Source organism: Rhinolophus sinicus, chromosome 13 (assembly GCF_057876585.1).
Source record: "Rhinolophus sinicus isolate RSI-liver-muscle chromosome 13, RSI-T2T, whole genome shotgun sequence".
Classification (NCBI taxonomy): domain Eukaryota; kingdom Metazoa; phylum Chordata; class Mammalia; order Chiroptera; family Rhinolophidae; genus Rhinolophus; species Rhinolophus sinicus.
Genome location: NC_142513.1, coordinates 14,136,362 through 14,163,980, shown reverse-complemented (window position 1 = coordinate 14,163,980; position 27,619 = coordinate 14,136,362). Strand labels below are relative to the sequence as shown.

Here is a 27,619-nt window from a genome sequence, read left to right as displayed (position 1 = left end):
ACAGCTGAACATTTCTGACCCATGAACACGGGCATCCTTCCACGCCCCCCACACAAGACCTCTCTATCTTCAGGAACCATTTAGAGAGAGAAACCAGAGAAGCACCTGCAACCACGGAGAAGCTGCTGTATTCATAGTACCCGATTAGCTATCAAGGTATCTGTAATAGCCTCCCCATTTCACAATTCCCCATCCGCTCTGCTCTTGTGTGTCATGACATTATTCCCTCCACAAAGAGATAAGACAGAGCCTGCAAAAATGGCTGTCATTATTTCAGAGAGTGCATGCAGGCTTGTAATTGATTTATAATCAGCAGAAGTGGAAACATTACGGTCTTTAATGAGAGGGAACTGTGTGCAACAGACATTATGCCTGTTTTACAGGAGATATTCTAATGCAGGGTCCTGGAAGCCTTCCATGTACTGGTCTGAGCTTCTGGCATTTACAAAAAAAAAAAAAAAAGGTAAAAGTGAAATAAGGCCCAGCATTTTCAGCTGCAGATTGTTCTGATTGCTCCAGAAATCTCCTGGCTTGGACATATTTAGGTGAAATCCCCACAGTTCCTTCGTCATGAATATTCTTTTCACTTGTAATCATCCTTTTGCAATGGCATGGCATTTAGAAACTGGGTAAAATCCGGCCCATTGATTCATTTAAGACCATATTAGTACCTCTTTGGCAGTCTCTAAAGAATAGCTTTTGATTATTCTTTATTAAAAGTTAAATGAAATAGAAGTGGACATAAATCATTTTGATTGGCCATGCTGAAGCCCTCCCAAGGGCCCACAGCATGCGCGGCTGACTGTTCATTTGGGGTTGATTTCTGGGTTTGGAGTTCCTGCAGAGTCCGGAGGGTCCTGGCATAAGCCCCCCAGGGAGACATTGCCCTGAGCAGAGGATGAGCAGGTGGTGAAGGGCCTGCCCACATGTCATCTCCTGTCATGGCACAGTCTCCCTTGAACTGTTTCCAGTTCATCTCACAGAACTCTGCTCAAAAGCCACTTTTTCCTAGAGCACTTATCTGATACTCACAACCCTCTCCGCTCTACCTACTCAGCAGACCCTTTTTATCTCCTGGTAGCCTGACCACATTTTTTTTTTTTTTTTAAGATTTTGTTGGGGAAGGGGAACAGACTTTATTGGGGAACAGTGTGTATTTCCAGGACTTTTTCCAAGTCAAGTTGTTGAACTTTTCTTTTTATTTTATTTTATTTTATTTTTTAAAATTTATTGGGTGACAATTGTTAGTAAAATTACATAGATTTCAGGTGTACAATTCTGTATTACATCATCTATAAATCCCATTGTGTGTTCACCCTTAGTTGTGGAGGGTGCAGCTCAGCTCCAGGTCCAGTTGCCCTTGTTAGTTGCAGGGGGCGCAGACCACCACCCCTTGAGGGAGTCCGACCGGCAACCTTGTGTGGTCAAGAGACCACTGGCCCATGTGGGAATCGAACTGGCAGCCTTCGGCGTTAGGAGCATGGAGCTCCAACCGCCTGAGCCACTGGGCCGGCCCCGCCTGACCACATTATTAGTGAAATATTTAACTCTGTCATTAGTTGCTTAATGTCTGTCTCACTGCCAGAAGATAGACTCCATGAGGGCAAGAAGCAGATTTGCCTTGCTCAGGACTCTTTCTCCCAGCTCTTTTGCACTGGGGCCAGGATGAGCTAGAATCAAAATCTGAAGCATGTAAACTAAGGATAGGCTGAAGAAGACAGTGATGAAAGAGTATGAGAAAGTGTGGGGACAGAGCCCCAAAGAGCAGTTTCCAGGCTCTCGGCCTCACGTGGAAAGGTGCTGGCTCAGGTAGTAAGTGGCCATCAACTGTGATTGGATGGCCATCAGCTGTGGCTAGTTGGCCGTCAGCTGTAACCAGTGAGCCATTGGCCACTAATATAACTGCCGTGGCTATGCTAGCAGAAAAAATGAGGGCTAGCAAGAAGATGGTGGCTGAGCCTGCAAGCGGCGCAGTGAGGGTTGCAAACAGTGTGGCTCCTGCTTCCTGTTTCTCCAACCCAGCCGCCAGTGAGAATATAGTGCTATGACTCCCCTACCTATGTCTCCGTGGGTGTTCCTTTTTGGCCTCACCATGTCCTGTGTTCTTATGTGGGGAGCGGGAGCAGAGACCCTGCCTGATGATTCTCTGCATGACAGAAAGTATAGGAGAAAGGTATGAGAAAATAAAGAATGAGTATGTTGTGTGTGAGGGGAAATTTCCCGGTCAGAGTTGGCAAGGGGTCCTTAGAGGTGAGTTGCACAAAATGAGGGAGGAGGATGAGGTATCAGATGCAGATGAACTTGAGAGAATGCAACCTTGTGTGGATCCAAAGTTTAGTCAGATGTGCATCCCCCGGGTTGCCCTAAAGGAGCTGTTTTAATCTGGGGTACCTCCTGGTGAAAAGAAGGACGGCTCTATAGATACAGTAAAAACCATCACATTGTAGACTTACTAAACTTTATGGTTGTAAATGATATCTCAATAAAGATACTAATAAAAGATTGGGGTTTCCTAAGCATGGGGTCCCTCAGCTATGACACAGACCTACTGTCATGCAGGGACTCTGGTCCCGCTCCCCGCACAAGAACACAGGATATAGTGAGGCCAAAAAGGAACACCCACGGAGCCATAGATAGGGGAGTCACACCACTATAGTCTCGCTGGAGGCTGGGTTGGAGACACAGGAAGCAGGAGCCACAGGATCTGCAACCTGCCATCCGCTTCTCTGCCTGCCTGCCTGCCAACTCCCCCTGCCAGCGTAGCCACAGCAGTTATATTAGTGGCTAATGGCTAACCAGTAACAGCGGATGGCCATCTGATTACAGCTGATGGCCATCTACTACCCGAGCCAGCACCTTTCCACGTGAGGCCGAGAGCCTGGAAACTGCTCTCTGGAACTCTGTCCCCACAGCTAAAGTATGCAGACTCCACCTATTGTATCCACCCCCACATCATCCCCAGCGTACTTGCAGAGTGGGGGACAAGGGAAACTGTTGCAATCATGAAGCTCATGCTGCCTGCCAAGAATAATAAAGTCCTGTGTCTCTGACCCAGGAGACTCACATCTTCCGCCAGCCTCTATGAAACTGGCAACCGAACTCATCATCTCACAAATAAGGTAAACTCTCAGGCCCTTCAGAGTGTTGACAGATGATTTCATTGAATCAAGAGGGCAGGGAGATTTTCAAGGGAGGGAGGCGGGAGCAATCAGCATCATCAAATGCTGAAAACAGAGTCAAATATAAGGACTAATAATATTAATAATATGCACCCTTGGCTTTAACAATAAAGGAAACACTGGTGCCCTTCACAAAAGCCACTTCTAGGAAGAGGTGGGAGTTGAAGAACGTCGTACTATTTTACTAACAATTGTCACCCCAATAAATTTAATTAAAAAAAAAAAAAAAAGAACGTCATACTGCAAGTGTCGATGCTGCATTTAAGTTATGTCGCTAAGAAAGGAGAAGACGAGCAAGAAGGCAACTAGAGGGGAGCAACTCAAAAAATAGTCCAAGGCTATTTTTATTTCACTGATTTTTGTAGACTTGAGAAACTCAGATCAATGTAAGTATCTAGTACAGTGCAAATTAAAGCTGTGCTAAATACGTGCTAAATAAATGACTTTTTAAAAAATAAAAAGCCATCTGTATGGAAAGAAAGGATGGAGTGGTGACACAAGGTGACAGGCCAATGAGGTAGCATGGATGGATGCGTCCAGGACTTCAGAATATGACACAGATTGATGTTCAGACCTGGCCTCCACCACTTATGACCTGTGTGACTCTGACCTATGCCACTCATTTACCCCTTGAAGGCTCTGTTCCCTCATCTAGAAGACGGGCTATAAATAACATCAATCTAAAAGACTGGTTACGAGAATTAAATACATCGTATGTATAACCGCTCAATAAACATCAGTGCTTATGAGTCTTATCATTAATGTATCATTATTGTGTAGTTATGGTACAGCCACTAGGTTTTCAACAGAAGTCCCACATGCAAGAGACACCCGCTACAGATGCAGGAGGGGGAGCTGGCCCCAGAACACGCAGCCCTGGGAGCCAGCGGTAGCCCTGCGGGGAGCAAGAAAACAGGTTTACTGGCAGAATTGGCTTCTGCAAGGATTGACGTGTCTGCTTATCTCCTCGGCCCTGGTGTAGCTGCTGTCGAGCTGATGCACTCACAAGGCAGGAGCCTTTTCCTGCCAGATTAGGGTCTGCAACCTGTCCAACGCCTGTGATTTGTCTAAACACATACGCTGCCCCTGCTGAGATCTGTGCAGAGCATTTGGACACAGCCTCATTTCTGAGACTCTTCAAATGTTATTTGTTGTACAGATCTCCTGCTGGAGCCAATCCTTTGTAAGGAGGCCCAGAAATCGGCCCCGCAGTGGGGCTCACAGGGCCTGATCTGGGGCCCCCAAGAAGTGCAGCGTGGCCCCCTCTGGGCCACAGATTTCTGTAAAGACCCGGTAACACATGAAGGACTATCTGATGGTGATGATGAGGGTGTGGGGAAAACCCAAGGGTGAAGCTGCCCCCATTGAGGAATTAACTACCCCAAGGCTCTGCCAGAGCTTCCCACCATCCTTAGAATATTCCATATCAAGGAAAAAGTGGCCATTTTTCTTCTTTTAATAATAGCATTTTTTCTGTTTATATTCATTTTAGTGTATTTAGATGAAACAGAAAAAATTGAGATGAAAATAAAAGCATACATACCCTACCATCACAATCAATGACTGTGTCTTAATATGTGTTTCATAGTGTTATATGTGTGTGTGTATGTAGGCATGCAGATGTTTGTGTATATAAATATGTATGTATATATATGTACACAGTCGTCCCCCCTTATCCACAGGGAATACGTTCCAGGACCCCCCTAGTGGATGCCTGAAACTGCAGACAGTACCGAACCCTCTGTATACTATGTTTTTTCATACATACTATCTTTTCACTTAAAGGAGGCCCCTTGCGGCTTCTCTTTGGCATATCCCAATTACCAGCATCACTCTTTTGAGCGTCGAGGCCATTATGAAGGCAAATAAGGGTGATTTGAACTGTGATCCCGTGACACTCAATCTGATAACCGAGACAGCTACTAAGTGACGAACGGGCAGGTAGTGTGTACAGAGTGGATACGCCACACAGAGGGGTGATTCACATACTGGGGTGGACACAGCAGGACAGCACGAGATCTACTCCGCACAGGGCACAATTTAAAATGAATGAATGGTTTCTTTCTGGAACTTTCCATTCAACATTTTCAGACTACCATGGACCGTGGGTAAACGAAACCATGGAAAGCGAAACCGTGGATAAGGAGGGTATTTCTTGTATATATTTGCTTGTTCATCAAAATTAATATATTGAACACATTGTTTCATAACTTGCTCTTATCACTTATATATGTATAGTGAAAATGTCATGAAATATACTTCTGTACCCTGATATTTGATGACTCCATTCCAGCATTTACTTTATCAGTCCCTTTTGCTGGACATTTAGGATGCTTTCAGGTTTTCATTCTGTTGCACACATTTGCGGATAATGTTTTTCCTGTCTTTGGTGATTCTCTTAAGCAAATTCCCAGAAGTACAATTACCTATTGGAAGAATGTGCACATTTAAGGTTTTAGATATCTATTGCCAAATGATTTTGCAGGAAACGTGCCCACGTACATTTTCACTGTGCTACACTGCGAATTCTGTCCATACAATTACACCTAGTTGTGCCCTAAGTATTGTTCTTTGTTTTTCTTTATTTAAGGGGCCCCCGACACTGTAGATTAGACATTCCACTCAGAATGCACGCCATCTATTTGCTTGACAAAAATGCTTTAAAAATTACAAGTTTGCATTCTTCAGGCTAATGTGTCACATAAGAAAGAAGCCCGTTATGAATGGAGCCACAGACCTGCCACCACACACCATGCATTTTACTCTTCACCTCAAGGAACATAATCCCAGAACAAGATGAGCTTGCTTATAACTTTCATTAGCCTCTATCAGCCTTTCCCTGCAGGATGAGAATTGTCTGAGGCTCAGGTATACACCTTTCAGCACAGGTCCTGTCCATTGAATCTGATGTAGAACTTGCACTGTAATTCCATGAAAGCTGGTCCCAGCACATGGGATGTTTCTAAAGAGCATATAAAGCTTCTAGGAGAGAGCAAAACAGGGGTATGGGCTGCTATTCCTGTTTAACTGATTAATTGATGATCAGAAACCATTTAAGGATAAGCAAGTTACAGAATCCCACTCTCTAGAAAGGAAAGCAAACATTCTCTACAACACAGGCCATAGGGTTTATCTCAAACTATGAGCCCACCAACTGTTCCCTAACCACTGCCAGAAAGAAGGGCCACGGGCATCCTCTTCTGGAAACAAAGTCGCCGTCTTTATTTCTTTGACTTGAAACTGGTGGATAAAACATGTCTAGCTTTGGTGACTTAGTGATTCCTCAGCTTATCTTGGGAGCGACAGCAGGAAATAGCATTGTTGAAAGTTAGCCCTGCTGTAGGTGTCTTAGGGAGACTCTTGCTCTTGATGTGTCTATTCCAATTCCTTTGGAAATCCCCAGGCTAAGTCGCCCCAGCCCTGTTAAATGGAACAGAACGTTGACGAGTCTGCAGGCTGCTCCTCTAGGCACTGGGACAGAACAAAAGCAATATCTCTTAAGAAATCCGCCACAACCTTAGGCAGCCTCAGATCAGGGCTGCAGTTGTCTCCTGGGTAACAGGTGTCATGACAGACGCCTCGTATTTTGTAGAAAAGATGTTAACCTCCTCCCAACTATACTGTTGAATCTAAGTCTGTACTTAACTAGCCAAGCAGGCATTTGCCCGAGAGCCTAGTGTAAACTGTCTACCTTCCAATATTTCCTGAAATATAGATGAGGGAGACAATATGGTGGGGGTTTGTTTCCTAGAAGAAATTGTTATTGAATCTGTTCACTCAGGATATACATTTAAAGTATCCCAGGAAGCAGATGCATCAGCAGAGAGCTAGGGACCTCTGCCCTATCGTATTGCCCACCCACTCCCTCTCTCATCAGCCACATCCCCAAATTGCTTTTACACCAAGCATTATTATGTGGAACAAGCCTACGAAACTCACTCACGTGCCCTCAATAAGACTGCAGTGGAGACTGCTTTCCTTACAGCACACGCTGTTTCTTTATGAGGACTCCTGGGAACAATTCCTGTCTGGCCTGTGTGAACAACAGTTAGAATTTTTCCCAAGCAATTGGTTTGTGTTTATCTCACAGACATTGTGAACTGTCTATCTGACAAGTTCCCTTTATTCTGTTGGCAGCTCCGCTGCTGTGGCCTCGTACGTAAGCAGCAGACGTGGAAAAACAGCGTTTCAGCGTGATTACCAGTTCTTTTCCTCCTATCTGGTGCTGCCTCACTTTTAATTTAAACTATCTTGTCATGTTTTATGTCCCCATTGTAAGCCACCTGAAAAGCATTCCACGAAATAAGATTTGGTTTACATGGAAAAGTAGATAAATAAATAAGATGGGGCAAAGCTCCATACCATGTATTTCCATGTATTTTCTCCAAAACATCGATTACGTTCTGCTTTAACATCCTTCCACTGATAGACCCAAGGTTTACGGCGTGCGGCTCAGATCGGCGGCAATAACGATCGTAAAATCATTGGGCACCCCATATGAAGGTACTGAAAGTATTATGATTGTCCTGTCTCATTCTCGTGACTCAACTGAGGCAATGCCATTGAAAGGTCAAATGATGCATTTAATACTGCACTTTTATACTGATTATAATGAAGAGCCCACAAAACACGACTTAATACTTGAGTGACACGTGGAAGTTGACTGTGCTCGCCTGTGGTCTATGGGCAGCCCCGGAAGCAGGAGGGGCAGGCATGAATGTTATGTTCATTCTGCCACACTGCGAAGGAGCAAGGAGGAACTGCCAGCCCCCAGATGTGCCCTCTCTGCCCCAGGGATTTTCCAACAGCAGGAAACAGGCTCAAATGCAAGAAGAGAAGTGATCCTATGAACTCCCATCAAAGTGTGCTGGGTACGGGTCAGGAACCAACATCCAAACTATGTCAGCCAGAAGAAATTATAGAAATCTTGTAATAGATGAGGGTGGGGGTGACTGGTCAGCTTCTTTCAATCAATATCCCTGTTCCCTTGAACCAGGTGACATTATGCTGCAATGTCAGAAATAGTCTCTATCTGCATTTGTCCGGCACAGTAGCTATTAGATGCGTGTGCAACTGGGCACCTGAGTTTTGAATTTTATTTTAATGAATTTCAATGTAAATAGTCATAGTAAGTGTGTCAGGTTGCAGGCTACAAAAATCAAGGTATGCACGTCAATTGCATTTCTATATACTAGTAATAAGAAATAAGAAATTGACATTTTTTAAATGCCTTTTATAATAGCATAAAAAATAGGAGATGCTTAGGGGTAAGTCTAACAAAAGACGTGTAAGACCTATACACTGAAAATTGCAAAAATTGCTGAGTATAATTACTGATGATCTTAAACAAGGGAAGAAACATACCATGTCATGGTCAGCAGACTCGTTAATGCTAAGATGTCAGCTTTGCCCAGAGTGATCTATAGATTCAATATAATCAGTCCCCATCAAAATCCCATGGGCTTTTTTGAACAAATTGACAAACTGATTTTAAATGTCATATGGAAACGCAAATGTACCCAGAATAAAAAATATCCACTTTGCCTCTACCCTGGGAATTGGGGCTGAAAGGACAAAGTTTATTGGACAGCAGTCTGGCACTTTTATGTCTGTGGTCTCAGTTTCTCCGTTTGTAAAATGGGTATACTGATGCCTACATGACAGAATTAGAGGTTAGATTTAACAAGATCACGGAGGCAGAGCATCATCCAAGGAGCAGAGGTACTTCAAAAATATCCCTTCCCCTTATCACCAAGCCCTTCATCACTGCACACACTTTCTTCCCTTAGCAACGCAGATGTGACGGCGTCCTCGCTCATCCTTACCTGGAGCCAAAGTTTGTCATGCTGAGACCACTTCCCGCCAGCAATGCACTGAAACGTGGCATTCTGCCCCACGTTCACCTCGACGTTTTGGAGCCGCAGAAAGTGAGGTGCTTTTCCTAAGAGAGAAACCAAAGAGCACATGAGGACAGGATTCAACAGCCTGCACCACTTCCCTGTGGGCAGATGGCAGCTCAAGAGGGGCCCCGGGCTCAGTGGAATTTGTGCTTGGGAAGTGGCCTGACTTGGTGAACAGCTACTGTTGATCGCTCACTTACTATGAGCCAGGTACTGTTCTAAGTGCTTTACACTCATCTTCTTGCCTAAACTTCACAGAAATCCAGGAGATGGGAAGTATCCCCATTTCACAGGTCAGAAAATTAAGGATCTGAGGGGTTCTAGAGTTTGACATGATCAGACAGCCAGAAAGTGGGGGAGCCAAGACATGAATCCACGTCTCTGAGAACCTCAAAATCCTTATTATTCGCTGCTGGGCAATACTGCCATGACTGGAAGAAGAAATTGAGGGACAGAGGGTATTCACCATAAAAGATTGCCCCCGGTAGCCCGAATGAACAGAAAAGAAAGCTGAAGGGAAGCACCTTTGGGCCTGAGACCTTCACACCTGGCCTTGGTAATGAAGCTGATGATGAAGATGATGAGGGTGAAAGCGGGAGAACAGTGAAGGGGAAAAAAAGGTTTCGTTCACTTAGTGCGGACTGTGTGATTGGTGTCACATGCAGTGTCTACAGCATAACCCATTTAACCCAATGCAGCTGGGAGCGGTATTGTTATCTCTGTTTCACAGTGAGTGAACTGAGGCACAGGAAATTCAAGACGTGTTCAGAGTCTACGCTTTTCACTCTGAGCGATGGTTTCTCCTGAAGACGGGAGGGAGCTGGGACGTGAACTCTGGAGACATGGCTAACAGAAGAAAGGACTTCCAAAGGCAAGTCACAGAGTCCATATGCAAGCAATTCTAGAATTAAACATATGTTTTATGTTGGATAATTTGGGTTCATTTCTTTCCTCATTTGTGGAGACAAGTCCTCACCTATGGGAGCTCTTCAGAGAGGAGTGGCTTGATAACCCATATCTAGAATAATGTGTTTCTTCACTGAGGCACAAAAGTGCCCAGGGTCCCTGTCACATCAACCAAATCAGTGATGACCTGGGCATGAACTGCCCCCAGGATGGAATCAAACGGCGGGTTGTTTAGAGAATCAAGGAAGTTCAACACGGGCCTTTGGCCAGCTTTCCAGAGGGAGTCAAATATCCAGAAAGACAAATAACAACAATAACGCCATTTATCGAAAACTCCTGCAATGCCGGGCACTGTGATAAATGCTTCGGATGTTTCATCTAATTTAGCTTCATAACATCCCTATAAAGCAGACACTATTATTATTTCTCTTTTAGAAAAGCGGTAGCCAAGGCTCACCAAGTTTCATGTGTCCAAAGCTACACAGCATTAATGACAGAAATAGAGCTCAGAGCAGATCCACTTTGGCCCCCGACAAGCACCTTCTCTTGCTTCCTGGGCAATGAGAGGTCAACGGGATCGCCTGGACCCCAGGGTCCAAAGACAGGGCTCGCAGCAAGGCTGTCCTAACCCTCCAGGCTCCCTCATTGCTTCTGAATATTTTACCGCAAGTGACCCCTTCCCTCACCATTTGTCCCCATAGCCTTCACCCTCCAAAGTGTCTGGTCTGCGGAACCATGTCACCACGGGTACGTTTCAGCGAAAGCCAAGAACCTTCCTGTGATTAGGCAGACTCACCGTGCAAAAACAGGCACCTTCTACTCAGGTTTTTAAACAAATAGCTACAGTTCAGAGACCCCCTCCTGCTGCCTTCAGGACCTCACAGCTCAAGCAGCATCCACCGTCCAAAGCCCAGGGAAGTCTCCTTGTGGGCTTCTCAGAGTTGAAGATTCTTTGCATCTAGTCAATCTGACAAATGTCAAGCGGCTTTGATTGTCTGAAATTGTTTCCTCTTTGCTCTCCTGTATAATTTGTAATGTTATTTTTGGAACTATCAGTTCAAGTCAATTCTTCAAGTGGGAATACTGTGAACCTTGTAAGCCCATTTATGCCACAGGTTTAAAGGGGGAACGGAGATCTACTCCATGCAGGGAGGGAGGGTAGAGTCTTAGCTGCAACGTTGGGAGGTTTAGTGTTGGGTTTTACAAATGGACACCTTCCTTTCCCCTTGGGGGACACTGAGCAAATGGCTTAACCTCTGGGATTCATGCAGTTAAAAATGGATCTTCTCTGGATGGATGGCCCTGCTTTCTTCTGAGCCTCCCCTTCTTCTCAGCAGCAGACTTCTTGCCTTAATTCTTTTAGCTCCAATCCCTCTTTTACTCTCCCTTCTAGGTTCAGTGGTAGAGAATTTAGAGACGTAATGGCCTCTGGTGTTAATATTCATCGCATGAAACACTGATGGTCTCTGCTTTTTGAGCCCTGGTCTCCTCCCCAGCTCATGACAGATATCCCTCTCTAGATATTCTCCTTATGCTGGGGACCTGTGTGGTCCACTTCTCTGAGCTCCTGGCCTCTCTGAACCTCCTCCCATCCCCCCACTCTGGTCTACACCTGAGCCTTGTGCGCTCTGAACTGTCATTTTCCCCAGCATCTACAGCTCTGGGAAAGAAATTATCCTACCAGCATCAACTCAACAACCTTCAGCCAAACACAGTTGACCTTGAGGCCCAGACCAGCCACCAGCTTGTGGTTTTAAGTATTCCACACTCACTCTCCACTGAAAGCCAGCACCCCAAAAATGGGATCCCCCTGAATGGAGTTAACAGAAAACTGCTGTGCATTTGGGGCAAAATGTCTTGAGATTGGTGACATTTAAACTCCTGCAGATGTCACTGCAGCATCTGAAGACATATTATTGTGCCCTTTATCTCGCTCTTTAAACTTGACAGCGCTCAGTAGGAAGCCACACAATTGAGCAGAAAGCGCAGTACATACATTAGAAACGTGTTGCAGACACTCCGTGAGTTCAGTGACATAGCCCCACAAGGTTGTGATGAAAATGAAAAAAAAATTTTTTTAATTCTAAAAGTCAACTTAGGTGCTAGAAACTTTGAAGCCAAGTGAAAAATGATGCTGACATTTCTCATACATGGTTATAACTGCAGTGGCCCAGCTAATAGCTAACACAGAGAAACAACAGTGGAGGGTAACTATGGTCAAAATACTTTTAGAGTAACACAAAAATGTTAAATGGGCTATAAAATATAGTCGAGAGGTTTCCGTTTGTAAGAGAAAATAATTCCTTTGAGTATTAAGCCTATCTTTTGGTCACTGTTTTAGAAGCTGCCAGGCAAGCTGTTAAAACCCCAACATCAGCTCAAATCAATCAAGAATACAATTGCAAATGAGGCATGAGCCCCCCTGGAACTTTTGGAAAATTTAGTGGAATCACTTATAGATAAACACTGACCATACGTTAATAGAAAAAAATGGTTTGGAGGACAGAAGTGGAGAATTAAAAGGCCTAAGGACATAAAGTGGATGCATATGTCTCAATGTAGTTAATTTTTTAACAATCTATGCGTGAAGTCATAAAGGCATTAATACTAAGTCTGGCATTCGGGAAAAAGCACTGAGTCCACAGGACAGTTTGGAAGTCAGTAGCAGGGTGTATGGTCCCATGAGCATCTCCTAGGAGCATCTCCTAGGAGCCACGTACGGTCAATGCCTTGGAAGGAAGCACTCGTACTCGACTCTCCCCACATTCGTATCACCTCAGCTTACACGCCCAGTAGCTTAAGCCAGAAACCTGGGCGTGCACCGCTTTTGATACCTCTTGCTCCCAATCTAACCTGTTACATAGAACCAGTTGACTCTACCTCCTAAATTTATCTCTCATCTGACCACCTCTCTCTGTTACGTGTTTTTTCATAGCACTGCTCACCACTTGTTACGTGTAACCTTAAAAGTCCCATGTTGAAGCCCTAATGCTTGCTACCTCAGACTGTGATTATATGTGATAGGGCCTTCAAAGGAAGTAATTAAGTTAAAATAAGGCTGTTAGGATGGACTCTAGTCCAATCTGACTGGTGTCCTCACGAGAAGAGAAAATTTGGAAGCACAAAGATACATCAGGGTCACGCGTGCACACAGGAAAGACCGCGTGAGAACAGAGAGAAGTGCAGCCACCCACAAGCAAAGGAGAGCGGCCGTGGAAGAAAGCAAACCTGCCATCTTCATCTTGGACTTACGGCCTCCAGAACTCTGAGGAAACACATTCCTGGGTAAGCCCCCCAGACTGTGCTATTTTGTTATGGCAGCCTTAGCAACCTCATATACCGTCTGTTATCGACCATATAAGTACCTGATCGTCTGCTTCATTTTCAGTCTCTTCCACTGCAGTGGAAGCCCATGAGAGCCGAGAAGAACTCTGTACCCCCATAAGCCCAGAACAGTGCCTGGCACCGAGATCCTGCTCAGTGAATACTGGTTGAATGATGGGTGGAGGTCTCTTCACCACCCTGGGCCCGCTCCTGGGCCACAGTCTTCCATGACTCCAGAACTCTCTTCTTAATAGATCTTCTGACTTCTTCTCTATTCCCTTTCAACTCATTCTCCACAGAGCAGCCAATTAAATGAGATCAATTAAATTAAATCCCCAGCATAAATCCCTCCAGGGCCCCTCCCCCCACACACACACTTAGATTAAAACTAAACTGCTCTTGAGCTCCTGATGGCTCTCAGGGCCCTGGCTTGGACAGGCCCCGGCTTCCCTCCCCACTCAGTGTTTGCTTAGACCATTCCCTCCGCACCCCTGATGCCCAGGATACTCTCACACTATCAGGCTGATTCCCACTGCAAACCCTCTGCACTTGCTGTTTCCTCTGCCTAGGATGCCCCCTCTCCCAAATCACTGTGCAGTAAACTCCTTCCTGTGACTCAGGCTCAGCTCAAATCACATCTTCAAAGACATGTCCCCTGACCACTCTAAGGAGCCTTCCTGTATCCCAGTCGCTCACATTTATTATATTCATAGCACTTATCACTAAGTTACATTAGTGACTTAATTAATAATATTACGTATATAGTGTCTTTCCTCCCTCTGCTCCTTGGCTAAGTACACACCATGGAAACAAGGACCTAACCTTCCCTGTGTCCAGCAGGAGTTCTTGATACATAGCTGATCCTCAAAAATTCCCTTGTTGAGAGAAAGGGTGGATAGACACCAGGACTGGGCATGGACCGAGCAGCGGTCCTTGGAAGGAGCCTTTGCTAGGCCCTGCTCAACTCCACACGACTCATGAGCTGCGGCCAGATCTCTGAGGAGTGTAGGCACTGCCAGTAGCTACACACACAGCTAAACGGAATTTTTCCAATTCCAACCACTGTCACAGGGTCCTCACATTTTGATTTCTGGGAAGTTTAAGCTTAAGCCGCCTAAGCATCGAGGTTGAACTCAGCTGAAGCACATTATGCAGGAACACAGCCAGGTCACACTTTCCTGCGTGACATCCCATGGCCCATTTGCTGGGTAACTGGCTCTCAGCAATTCCACAACCACGTAATGCACACTCCTCAGCGGGAGGCGTGCAGGGCTTGGGAGAATCCTAAATTCAGGAGCAGCCCCACTGATAGGGGCTTCCAAAAGGACCCGAGGGACTCGGAGGGTGGGAAGGCATCCCCATGCCTTCGAAAAGACCCTCTCCCCAGGAGATTTCTAGAGAAGGAAGCACGTGGCCGCAATGGCAAACCATGGGCAGTGCTCGGAGTCAAGGCAGAGCTTTTACCTTGAAGGGGGTTGAGGCTGGGACAACAGGCAAGTGCGAGGTTGAGCCTCATGGTAGAAGTAAAACTTCTCATTGGAGCACAGAGTTCTGGGGTCTTGGGAGAGAGAGCCAAGCCAGACTCTCCTGGGAAAAGGCCAGCATCACCCACTAGGACGAGCAAGTGCGAGCATCAAGCTCAGGCTGAGAAGCAGGAACGCGGCTGCACACAGCAAAGATGAGCGTCCTTTCTGGGGGCAGGATGTGTGTAGAGCTGGGGGAAGGGAAGACTAAGACTTGTTTCAGAGAGACGGCCTCAACACCGAGGGCTGGGCAGGGTGCAGTGTGTGGGGTAAGTGGACAACAGGGAGAACAAACGTGCCCCAACACCGCTGCCCAGTCTGAGGTCAAAGGTCATCCTCTAAAGGGCAGCTGATGGTGATTCCCAGGAACTGAGGGCAGAGAAGACCTAATCCTGGTGAGGACGAATCAGGTGCCTGCAGATCCACTACCCAAACCCTGAATAGGGGCCGGGGGGCATTTCTGGACCCTCGTCACATGAGGTCTGGTTCAGCAGAGACATGTGCCAGGCATAATTGAATGGACAGACCCATTTGAGAAAATCCCACAGACTCGGGCAGTAACTCAGAGGGCAGGGACCTTAAGCCACCAAGAGTAGCGGAGGGTCTAGCAGAGTCTCATTCCTGAGATGCTGGCTGATTTCTGGAGAGGAGGGTTCTCTCGCACAGACACCAAACACACTTATCTCAAATCCTGTCTTGCCCAAACCCCTTAGAACTTGTCCCAATTTCCTCCAGAGAAGGTGCTCTAAGACAATGAGTCCCACTGTGACTTTCTAGTGCCAGGGGGAGGAAGTGATGTTTAAGCCTCTGACAAATTCATTGCCGCAGGAAGTGGGAAGAGTCATTTCAATTAAAGCACCATGGATTGGACGGAAATGAGAATAGCCCCCAAATGGGAGGATGGAAAGGCATATAAGGACAGAGCACACGCCATCTCTTGAGGGACAGCAAACTGCACCACAGCCAATAGCATGACTCATGGCTAAAAGGAGGGAGCAGAGAGAGCCCTGGTAGGACTTGCCTGGCACCGGGTGGCTGCCAAGAAACTAACGAGAATCTCCAGTCTGCAGAACACTAACATACTAATGGGGCTGGCATCCCAACTGGCCCTCCTCGGGGCGCCATAATCACCATACACATCCCTTTGATCAGTTCCCCCACCAAATGTCACTAGATATGATGCCATCTCCACAACCTGCACCCAGGACTTGCCCCATCTGAGAGCTGGTGAACCGGGGAACCACAGCTCCTTGCTCAAACACATTAGAACATCTTAGACAAAACACAGCAAAGAGAGAAGTTCAAGGGGAAATTGGATGGGCATGGAGGGGTGGTATGCTTTTGAGGACTCTTGACACTGCACCCTAAACAGTGACCACTGTGAGACATCGCTCCCTACGCCTACACGGCGCTGACGAGGGTATTTAAAATTACTTTTAAAAAATTAATAGCTTTGGGGTACTTTTCCCGGTGAGTGAACAGGGTGCTAATTTGCTCAGTGTTTTGGTGGTGTTCTTTTTTAAGATAATTGCACGAGATGCTACCCAAAGCCCTCTAATTCTTCCACTTCAGTAGTCTGAATCCCACTAATAAACAATCAGGGCTTTAGACTCCCTTCCTAACGGAGAGAGGTTCCAAAGAAGATGTCTTGCCCCTCTCCGCAAATTCCTATAGGTGCTGCTTATTGATCGGGCCGGCAAAATTATGGATTTATTCAGGACTGATTGCACCGAGCATGTAAGCACTTTCCAAGGATTTAAAAAACCAAGAGAGTGAGAGAGGTGTGTGAGCTGAATGAACAGGGGGGGATTGCAGCCTCCAAGCTACCCCGTCTGGCATGGAGCAAGGCTGTGTGAGGAGGAGGGGACGGACTTACTGCACGGATGAGCGAGGACCCGGACCTCGTCCACAGCGATGTAGCCAGGGTGACCTTTCAAAGAGACGGATTCAAATATCACCTGCAACACACAGGGTGGGAGTCAATGTCACAGAAGTGGTTGTAAGCACTCGTCATAGGAATCTGCCCAGCTCCAAAACCCTTTATGTTTCTGCTTCCCATCAGAACCACCCAAAGAGGCCTTCTGTTAGGTAAGGATGCTATCCTGGCAATCGACTTGGATTTTCAAAACAAGGTAGAAAGGTCACACTCCGGTGACTAGCAAAAGGGAGAATCAGCCACACGGAACATTTTTAATGGATTTCAGAAATAACGCTTGGATGCAGGGAAAACAACCCACACATGGCCTGGAGACCCCAATATGTACCGTTCTCATTGTTTCAAGTGAAGCACAGAGTGGAATAACTTCCTAATATTCCAACTTTCTTGGGAAGCATGCAGGAGAAGCTTACCTTTGAAGCTACCATAAGCCAAAGAGGGTTTATCCTGATTTGGTTCTACATCCCCAAGGAATATTTAATTTCTTAATAACACCTCTTGAAAATAAGCCCCATGCACAACTATCGGTATCTGGGAATCCAAGGGCAACACATTTTTTTAATTCTCTATTCTGACTCCCACCCAAACTGCTATTTGAGTAAAGATTTTACGACTCAGTTAACAGCTTTCTTTGTCACCCAACCTCTACCTTCATCTAGGAGATGTGACTATCTGGGCGGACATGACCCACCCCTTGACCTCCCTAATTCGAATGGCCTTATCTTCCTCTCAGCTTCAACCACAGACTCATACTTGTCCTTTCCCACTCCAGAAACTGGAAATTCCATCTTCCTATATTTTGGCACAGCCTCCAACTCCACATTCGTCTCCCAATTCACTCCTCTTAAAGCTGCGCCTCAGGCTCATGTGTACCCTGGACCTCAACTTCTCTGGGACCTTCCTGTATTCTCAACAAAACTGGGGTCGCCCCGGCACCTTGACTAATCACCCACACCATTCTCACCTAAAGCCCAAATTCCTCTGCACGCTCATTTTAACGCTGGCAAGCCTATTGCAACACTGCCTTCTCCACCCCTGTAACCCATGCAAATGTTTCCTTTCCAACATCACCTACCTGAGCCCAGCAGATACCCACATCACATCTTCAAGAGGCAAGAGGACAAGAGAAGGACGGACTTCTAACTCTTACCCATCAACCTGATCCACACGGATTAGATCACTACACACAAATCATCGCCTCCTTTGTACAAGACATACTGGCACTGTTGACCCCCTACCCTGACTGCATTTCCCAGCTGCTTGGTTCATCTCAACTCTCTCTCTCTATGGTGCACCTCCAAAGTCTTCCTTTGATCCCCGACTTTGACCTACGTACATGCTTGGGCTTCACTTACTCTTCAAAAGCTACACTTGGACAGCATGTTCTTCTCTACTACCGTCCAGTTGTGTTTCAATTACATTTAACATTCTCAGCAGTTTTATCTACACTCACTCTCAACGCTTCCTTACTTCCCACTGCAAAACTTCAACCCACCGTCATCTGGACTCTGCCCCCAACACCACCACCCCCCTTCAAACTGCTGTCATGGCAGACGCCAATAATCTCTTAATTGTTAAACCCAACAAACATATTTCATTTGTATCTTGCTTTAAGAAGGAAGATAGTGCACTTTGGGCTCTGGGTCAGAATGCCTGGGTTCCAGTCCTGCCTGTACCACTAACAAACTAGTGTGTGACCTTGGGCAAGCTACCTTCCTGCTCTGTGCCTCGGTCTCCTCATCTGTGATTATAGTGGCTACCTCATTGGGTCACGGTTCAGATTAAAGAGTGAATATACTACTTAGAACAATGTGGGGCTCATGGTAGGATCGCAATACATGTTTGCTATAATAATTATTAATACTTGACCTTTTTTTTTTTTTTTTTTACAATTATCCATGTTGCTACGTCTCCTTTTACGGGTCTATCTTCTATTTAGGCTCAGGTGATACTTCATTCTCATGACTTTTTTCATAAATCTGGCACTATTCTACCATAGATTTCTTTGTAAGTACACCTTCTCCTACATGCAGGCTTCAAATGTGGGCTTCCTCTACCCATTTGTCTTCTTTTGGTTTCTTTGCACACCTTCCTTACGTGGCTGCCAATTCACGGATAATCCCCAAACCCAGCTCTCCACTCCTCTAGACCTTTCATCTGAACACCAGTCTCACTTATCCAGCTCACAGATCTGAATTTTCCACCTAGATATCACCTAGATTCTCAAATGTAATCTGTATGTGACAGATCTGAGTGGCTTCCCTTTCAAACTATCTCCCTCATCGCCCAATGGGCCATCCTTCCTAAAATACGGACCTCGCTGAGTTGCACTATGACCCACCAAGTCATGGGAGATTGGGATTTGGGCATCTGTCTGGGCTTCTCCTTCTGCCTTGCTCCTCACATTTATTTTCTTTTTGATTCTGATTCTGTCTTCTTAGTATTTCTCAAATTTGCCCATGTCTTTCAAACTCTGCTATTAAGTGGAACCATATGGAGCAGCCATTTTGTAGGCCCAAACCAGATGAATATCAGAGCCACTGCTCTGGTTCACATGTTTATTGCTTTTCGTCTTTAGCACCTGGACAGCCTACAACATGGACCCTCTCCCTCCTGTCTTTTATTCCTCAGTTCAAGCTTGTGGATGAAATGTAAGGTGGGTGATGAGACCAACAGGAAAACCTCAGTGCGGAATCTCTGTGATCCACATGGTCACTCCAGATTAGTGGATTCAGAGGTCAGTGGTCTCAGCAGAGCCCAGAGCTCTAACAGTCATAACAAGTGAGCAGGGAACTGGTGGAGAGGGTGGTGATGGCTTTAAGGAGACAGCTTCCTTGGTTGGTAAGATCTATCTCTAAGACAACATATGGCTGCCTGGGAATTATGTAAAGTGACTTGGGGATGACAGTTACACCAAACAATGCAGCTGACACCAGCATGACCACCACTTTGGAAGAGGGGTTTACTAAGATAACAGGGTCCTTCAGAGAGAGTTAACAAACAAAATTGTGTAGAAATAAAAGTGTGATAGCTGCCTGATCCTGCAAAGGAGATAGTCAACAGGAGACTTTTCTAGAAAGAATCACATATCTATTTTTAATAATTCAAAGGAAACCAAAAGCAAAGTCCATGGGGGGAGGGAAGAAAATACATTTTAAAAGAAATAGCATAAAAGCATTCCAATTGTGTAATAAAAATGACAAAAGTAAGAAAAAATACTTGTGACAATAAATATAAATAGGTTAAAATAGGGAATGCTCTCAGACTGTTTCAAGACAAAGTCTAATTGTATGCTATAAAATAAACACCTACAACAGAATGACTCAGTAACCTTAAGAATAAGAACTTGAACAAAGGGAAATAATAGGGAAATGCAAATAAAAAGAAAACGGTTGTTATAAAAATAATGTTAAAGCATCAAAGTAGAATTTAAGCCAAAAGGAAAACAGAAACCATTAAGTGGACTAAACTGGTCATTTAAAAAAAATGCAGGAGTTGATAGATTTAAAAGGAGAAAATGATGGAAAAAAACAAACAGTAGTTATATTTTAAATAAAACCGGTTTATATTTATTTAACCCAAGTTTTAGATTCTGACCAAACAGGAAAAAAAAATACATCTCTCAAGTATATATATAAATTAAATAATAATGCAATTACTAAACATATGTTAATGAACATCAGGAATGGAATTTCTGTTCAAATGCTCATGCATTATTTACACAAAGATCATATAATAGGCTAAAGTACAATTTCAATAAATTTCTCAAAGAAGAAAACCTGTATGGGTTTAGATCTGTACATTTTCTAACCAAATTCAGGAAAGCTAGAAATGAACGTCAAAAGCTTAAAAATCAATTTCTTAAAATTGAAATATTATGTATTTCTCAAATATACAATACCTTCTTAATAACTATAATGTCAAAGTATGTTTTGTATGTTAACAAAAGCCTGAAACAAAATTAAAAGTCAAATGGCAAGTTGAGAACAATATCTGCTAATACATATACCAGCGAAAACGTAAACAACCTGTTTTGCATAAAGAATTCGTGAGACTTAACAAAATAAATAAACTCCCGAAAAGAAAAATTGGCAAGTGACCTCAGCAGGCATTTCACAACAGATGATGCAAGAATAGTAATAATTTATGAACGCAATTTTTTTAAATGACTCTAGGGTATGGTAGATGAGTATTTTCTTCTTTATACTTTTCTGGATTTTCCAAATTTTCTGGAGTAAAAATAAGCTATTTTATATTTACAATAAAAATTAAATGCTTTATGGTACATATTGATATCTCTCTTTATGTTATGTTATCACTATGTCATGTCCCACTGTATAATTAGTGCCACTATAGCACCTATCACACCATATAGCAATAGCTTGTTCATGAATCATTTTATTCCCTAAACTCTAAACCCATTGGGAACAGGAACAGTGTATGCATTCATTCATTCATTCATTCATTCACTCATTTGTTCATTCAGCCTTTAAAGACACCCTCCTCTGTATCAAAATTGAGACACGTGCTAGGGCAATAAAAGTGAAAAAGACAATTAAGGTCCTAGCTCGAATGAACTTCACATTCTAGTGAACAGAAATGGAAATTCAACAAATAAATATGTAACATTAAACTCGTTTTGTGATTGGCATAATGAAGGAAATAAATGGGATGTTGTGATTAAGAGTAACTATGCAGAGGGTCTATTTTACTTAGAGTGACCTGGAGAGAACTTTAAGGAGGTCATAATTAAGATGAGACCAGAAGGATGAAATTGGCCAGCCTAAGAAGAGGTGGAGGCGAGTGCAAAGGCCATGAGGCAGGAAAGAGCTCAGAGATAATCTGGGAACACAAGAAGGAGGCTGGGAAATAGTGACTGAGCGAGAGAGGCACAATGCAAGGCTGGAGTGTTGGGCAGCACACAGGCTACGTCCAGTTTCCTTTCGGCCATGTTAAGTTTGACATGGCAATTAAACATCTTAATGGATATGTTGAGTGGGAAGCTGGCATTACGTTTCTGGAGCTCATGGGTGATTTAGGAACCAGAGCTTAAAACGTGGTGGCTTCGGCATCGAGATGTCATTTAAAGCTACAGAACTAGACGAGGTCACCTTGGAAGACAAAGTAGATAGTTCAGAGAAGAAGGCTAGGGCCCAAGGCCAAGTGCTAAAAGCTCAATAGAGGTTGGGTTTGTTTTTTATGGTAGAAATTAAAATATGATTTTAAGTAGAGGGGAATGAATCAGGGAAATAGCACAAAATACAAGGGGTGAGAACTGATGAAATAAGATTCTAAAGTGGGCAGGAGACGATCGGGACACCAGGAGAAGGACTGATGTTCACCAGAAGGGACACCTCATCAACTAAAATTGCATGATGATAAAAATAATAAAGAGAAACAGGACCACAATAATAAAGGTCTACAACAGCGACCATTTATCATGTCGTCTTGATCTAGCCTCTCAACAGCCTTAAGAGGTGGGACCAGCTGAATTACAAAGAATCTCAGAAAGGTGCCCGCTTCGGCAGCACCTAGACTAAAATTGGAACAATACAGAGAAGATTAGCATGGTCCCTGCGCAAGGATGACACACAAATGTATGAAGCGTTCCATAGTTTTAAGAAAAAAAAAAATGCAGTTGATTATCGTCTATGGATAATAACCAGTTTTGCACCTGTTTGAAAATTTACTTTAGTATTTCTCATGGCTAACATATGTGTGTGCTCTTTGAAACCTTCCTTTGAGCTGATTTTATCATCTTACTGGTTCCTTCATTAATTAAAAAAAAAAAGTCTATTGTACATATTCAAAAAAAAAAAAAAACCCCAGAAAGGGAGCTAGACGTGCACTGATGCTAGGCCCCAGTCTCCTGGTTCATGGCCATGCCCAGTACTGAACTTTGATGAAAAGCATCCCAACTCTCATTTAACCAAAACACCTGGGTAAGCAGAATTCTGACTTGTTTCCCAGTTAATCAAAGTTTAACTTAATGAAATTCTTCTAACACTTTGACTGTTTCTCACATCACCACCCAGTATCTAATCTATATCATAATTACTCATAAATATTCCATGAATGAACGCAACGCTCATGATGAGAGAATGGATGCATGACAGTGAAACATACATTTGTTCACTGTTCTCTCTCCTTTCCTTTGCAGAAATAAGAATTCTATAATGCGACAGAGTATCTTTCATTCGTCAGAATTCGGGGAATGTTTTTGTAAAGCACGGGGTAGGTGAGACAGGTTTCTCAAACATGGGAGAGAAAGAAACAAAGGGAAGAATGTTCTGGTTTTCCATTAAGTGAGTTAATAATTCTAAAGTGTTTACAATACACATGGTTAAGATACTGCTGTGTTACTAATACTATTGCTCTCTCTCCAGGGAGAGGGATGGATGGGAAATGAGAGGGGAAACACAGGGAATGGAGGCAGATCTGGGGAGAGGGAGAAACAATGTTCATGTACTATGTTCATGTACTATCCCCTGGAGCCCCTTCCCCAAGTTTCCCCTGAAGTTCCTACACTCAGCAGACTCTTTGCTGTGAGTCGTGACTAGTAGAAACGGGTAGAGGCTGGGCTTTGGGTCCACGTGGAGGGACATGGAAACAGAGGCACGTGTGGTTGCAGGAGTCAAGGCAGGTGGAGAAGGTGGTGCAGAGAGAGTATGGAAGCGTAGAGAAGAAACCATGACAGCCCACAGAATGCTTGATGAAGGCTCCAGTCTCACAGGGCATTGGCATTAGGGTCTACAGTATGTTTCCACCAACGGGCAGGCTCTGGATGCAGCTGAGAATAAAGCAGAACTGGGAAGATCCTCTCATCACCACCAGATTGCTCAGAGCAGAATGCTCATAAAATGTGCAGGAGCCAAGAGGGTCCAGTCCTTGGCACGCCACTCCAGAATTAGATTTAAAACAAAAAGTCATGCCAGCTGCCATGAAACAGGCCCATCAATGCCTGATGAGTGGAAGGTCAATAAAGCAGAGACAAGGCTGGATGTACCAGAAATAGTGCCAGGCAGTGCACTATTCTTCTTCAAAAAGGAAAGAAAAAGAAGGAAGGTCCATGATGGATGGGCTTGGACCTTCAAGGGCCTACCTGGACTCACCTGCTGAGGCAGGTCCCCTGAACACTGAACTCATGCAATGGGGTTAATACTCAGGCCCACATCCAAATTCCTGGGCCAGCTGCCTGTTTCCAGAAACAAGGGCCAAACCTGGGGACCCCAACACCAGGCACCAGAAAGGGACATCTCAAATGGTGGCTAGAATGTGCCACTGAATTATGAGATGGCATGCCCGTCATAGAGAAGCAATGGGTACCAGGGGAAAGTTGGCAGGGCCACCCTCTAGAAATCACATATAGTCCCAAAGTTCCAAACACCCCCTTAGCTACACTGCATACTTAAAACCCTGAATAGGAATCTTGCAATACAAATCATTACTAGGGTTCACGGTTCAAGTTTCTGACCATGTGATAGGACCTTCAAATGCAAGTCAGGCCTTGAGAAGCTTTTGTAAGAAGCCACAGGGCAGAGTGGCATGGGACACAATCAAAGAAATCAGGTTTGGTTGCAGAAAGACACTGCAGGGGCAACTCACAGAGAAGCAGCATTACCAGAGATGTTCAGACATCAAGAAAGATGGGAGGGTCCCCCTGAATTCTCACTGTTGACGCAAATAGAAAAGCAAGATAGAGCTCCGTCTCATATGGTTCAGGTTCTAATATGGTTCTTATATGAAGCAGCTGCAGCTCGACCCCTTGGGCCAGGTTCTTGGCCAACGAAATTCTGAGGAATATGGATCATCAGTTCCCATGCTCAGGTCGGAAGTTCCCCAGGAGACACCTGCAGCCTCAGGTGGAGGTGATCACCTCATCAATGCGCTGCTGGCATGGGGTCTTTGGCCAGGAAGACCCCCCCCTCCCCCAGTACCTAGCCAGCTCCAGGTCCTGAGGACAGATGCCACAGGGGACAAAGTGATGCCAGGACTCTACGATCGAGGGACCTGTCCAGGTGTTCTGAAGAGAGGGAGAATGGTCATTTGCAAGCCAAGCATACGCACAAGGAAACTCAAAACAAGGCCCTTGAGGAATCAGCCAGGGATGGGAGAAGAGGCAGAGGAGTGAGCAAAGAATTGTGGAGGCTACTCTAACGCTGTCTGTTTACAGGGAACAGGGCAGGCAGGAAGCAGGCCTTCATTTCAGTGATTCTCCGTGCCAGTGTATGGAGCTGGGGCCCTGGGGTTCAGGGACTGGAACAGAAGGCCTCAGCTGGGAACCCCAACTTCTTGGCAGGACATTCTTCAACCCCAAGGCCGCCATGTAGATCTACTGCCAACTGCACCTGCTCCAGTGCATGGAACCGGGGGGCATCCTGGAGGTGGAGGGAGGGAGCTTGCATGGAAAGACACAAACATCTTCCTGAGCGTGAGCTGCTGGGCAAAGCCAGGAAGTAATTTCTCAAGAGAGGCTCAGAGATGCGTCGCCCTCACTGTCTGCGTGTTTGGGGGGAGGGTGTGGCGATGTCAGGGACCTGGCATGTGAGCCTTACCTTCTGCAGTCCTTCCACAGAGAATTGGTAGTGCAAACATGTCAGAGCGCTGCAAACATTTTCTCCAAAGATAAGAGACAGAAAAATGTGGGCTCACCAGAACTCCTCTTAGGAAGAGGACCGTATATATTTTCGTGGGGAGGGACTGCATAGGGTGAAATCAGGAGAGACACTTTCCCACACCAGCCCAGGAGGCCTGCAGAAGACAAGATGGGGGGTTTGGTGCTGAGCAGAGAGGGGTGGGCGGATGAGACAGGAAACGGGGTGGAGTTTGAAGGGTGGGAGAATGACCTTCTCCCTGTCCTGTGTCCTCCTGAATTGTGCGTGGCGTTACTAATCCTACAGAATGCTCGACGCCAGAGGAATTCCTGAGAAAGGGCCGCAAGTCCAGTTGAATCCAAGTCAGGGGAGTCCCCAATGGCAAGGGGTCTACAGCACAATTACAAGTGCTGAAGCAAAGGTAATTTCACCTAGGCAGGTGACAGAAAACAGAGTGAGCGAGTGGCTGCAAAACTCATTTCAAAGCCCTCTTATTTTTTAAAATCTTGGGATGGAAAAGTTCAGAATCATGAAAAACAGGAAACAGAATGACCATCACCTGGAAAGAGGCAGCCCGCTGTAGCGGCATTTGATAAGCCCCTGCTCTCCTGCGAGATGGCCGGTGGGGGAGGGGGATGGCAGAGGGACATTCTCATCCCAGGCCCTGCTGAAAGCCTGGTGCCAGGAAGCCCACTAATAAGAAAGATAAAATTTCCCTGTTTATTATGGAGCTAAAAGTCAATTTTAGGACTGTGAAATATGACTTTAATAAATGAATACATAAGCCACCAGGACCTGAAGACCAGCTCCGCTGAAGACCAAAATTGTATTTAGTCCACAGATTCATACATGTAGGACCAGAGCCTGGGGTCTGGGGAAATTTAAAATCCATTTTGTGAGTGTCCTTGAATCTCCTGATATGTCCCTTCTTCTCCACCCCCCAGACGTGTGTGTGTGTGTGTGTGTGTGTGTGTGTGTGTGTGTCACACACATCTCTTTTAAGCTGCTGCTCTCAGCGCACTAGTGGCTTTGTCACCACAAAGCTCAGAGCAGAGGAAATGTAATGTCATGTAATAATGGTGCTGTAGTCGCGAACAAGTTGGAAATCAGAAAATTCTCCCAGATGAGGCTGCGGGTCACAGGGCTGGCTCAGAGCTCACCAAGGACAACTTGACCACACTGGGTATTCCTTGAAAAAAACAAATCACAAAAAACACAAAGGACTCCTTCTTCCTTCCTCTTTTTCTGTTCTTCCCTCTCTTCTTCCTTCCTTCCAACAATTACTGAGGCCCGCTGACAGCCTGACATGGTGTCATATACAGAGGGAGCCAAAAAAAAAATGTACACACATTTTAAGAAAGGAAAAAAACTGTGTTAAAATTGTAATACTCCATGTATACAAAGAATGAACAATGAATACAAGTCATGTGTCTACATTCTTTTGGCACCCCTGGTATATGCCATCTCATTTAACCCACAGACGAACGCTTCCTTGGACCCACCTTCCCCTGCTCTTTATGAATGAGAGAACTCTGATTCAAAATGACGAGATGCAGCCAACATTTCACAGGGAGTAAGCAGAAGGTTCTCAGAACAAACTGTTTTCCGTACAGGTGGGAAACTGAACTTGGAGCCAGAGGACCTAGACCTCAATGTACCAATAATATCCCCTCCTCTGGAGCACAGGACCTGTAGAAACCCCACACAGTGGTTACTACACAGATAAACAAGAGGCAGCATGCTCACCAAAGAGCTGGGACCGACCCGGGAATGTCCAAGAAATAGCACTTGTCTCCCTACTCCCCATCAAAGAGTATGGCCAATAGCAGGACTGTCCCTCTCTTGGATCACTTTTCCTGCTCATTATACTTGTATCTGTGGTCTCATCCTACTCCCCTTTGCATCAGGCCCTCGGGAAGGGGTTTCTAATTGGAATCCAAAGGCCTTCCTGGAGGTATCCATGGTTACAGAGACACTTGGCATTTATAGCCATACAGGGGGAGACTCTCAGCCATAGAGGGGGAGAGTCTTGGGATGGGGGCGTCTGGTTCTGGTCCCAGCTTTGCCAGTGACTTGCTGTGTGCTCTTGGACTTCACTGTCCATCTCTGTCCATCTCCTATATCAGAGTTCGGCAAGCTATGGCCTGGAGCTCAAATCTGGCCCGCCCCTTGTTTTTGTCCATAAAGTTTTATTGGAACACAGCTACATCCATTCATTTACATATTGTCTGTGGCTGCTTTCATGATGCATCTCAAA

General features: G+C 45.1%; 1 protein-coding gene and 1 non-coding gene across 19 annotated transcripts in view; one reads left to right on the top strand and one right to left on the bottom strand.

The window, feature by feature from the left end:
* The window catches only part of PTPRT (protein tyrosine phosphatase receptor type T), a 951,833-nt gene that overhangs the window by 592,516 nt on the left and 331,698 nt on the right, over positions 1–27,619 (bottom strand). For all 18 annotated transcript variants that reach the window (XM_074318303.2, XM_074318304.2, XM_074318302.2 and 15 more), the window contains exons 4-5: positions 16,709–16,790; positions 9,005–9,120 (exon numbers count right to left, since the gene is read on the bottom strand). In XM_074318303.2, the coding sequence (XP_074174404.1) occupies positions 9,005–9,120; positions 16,709–16,790 (198 nt within the window). The remainder of the gene's footprint in view (positions 1–9,004; positions 9,121–16,708; positions 16,791–27,619) is intronic.
* LOC109456570 (U6 spliceosomal RNA) lies at positions 22,281–22,387 on the top strand. Its single transcript, XR_002138892.3, has one exon. It is a non-coding gene; the product is annotated as a U6 spliceosomal RNA (small nuclear RNA).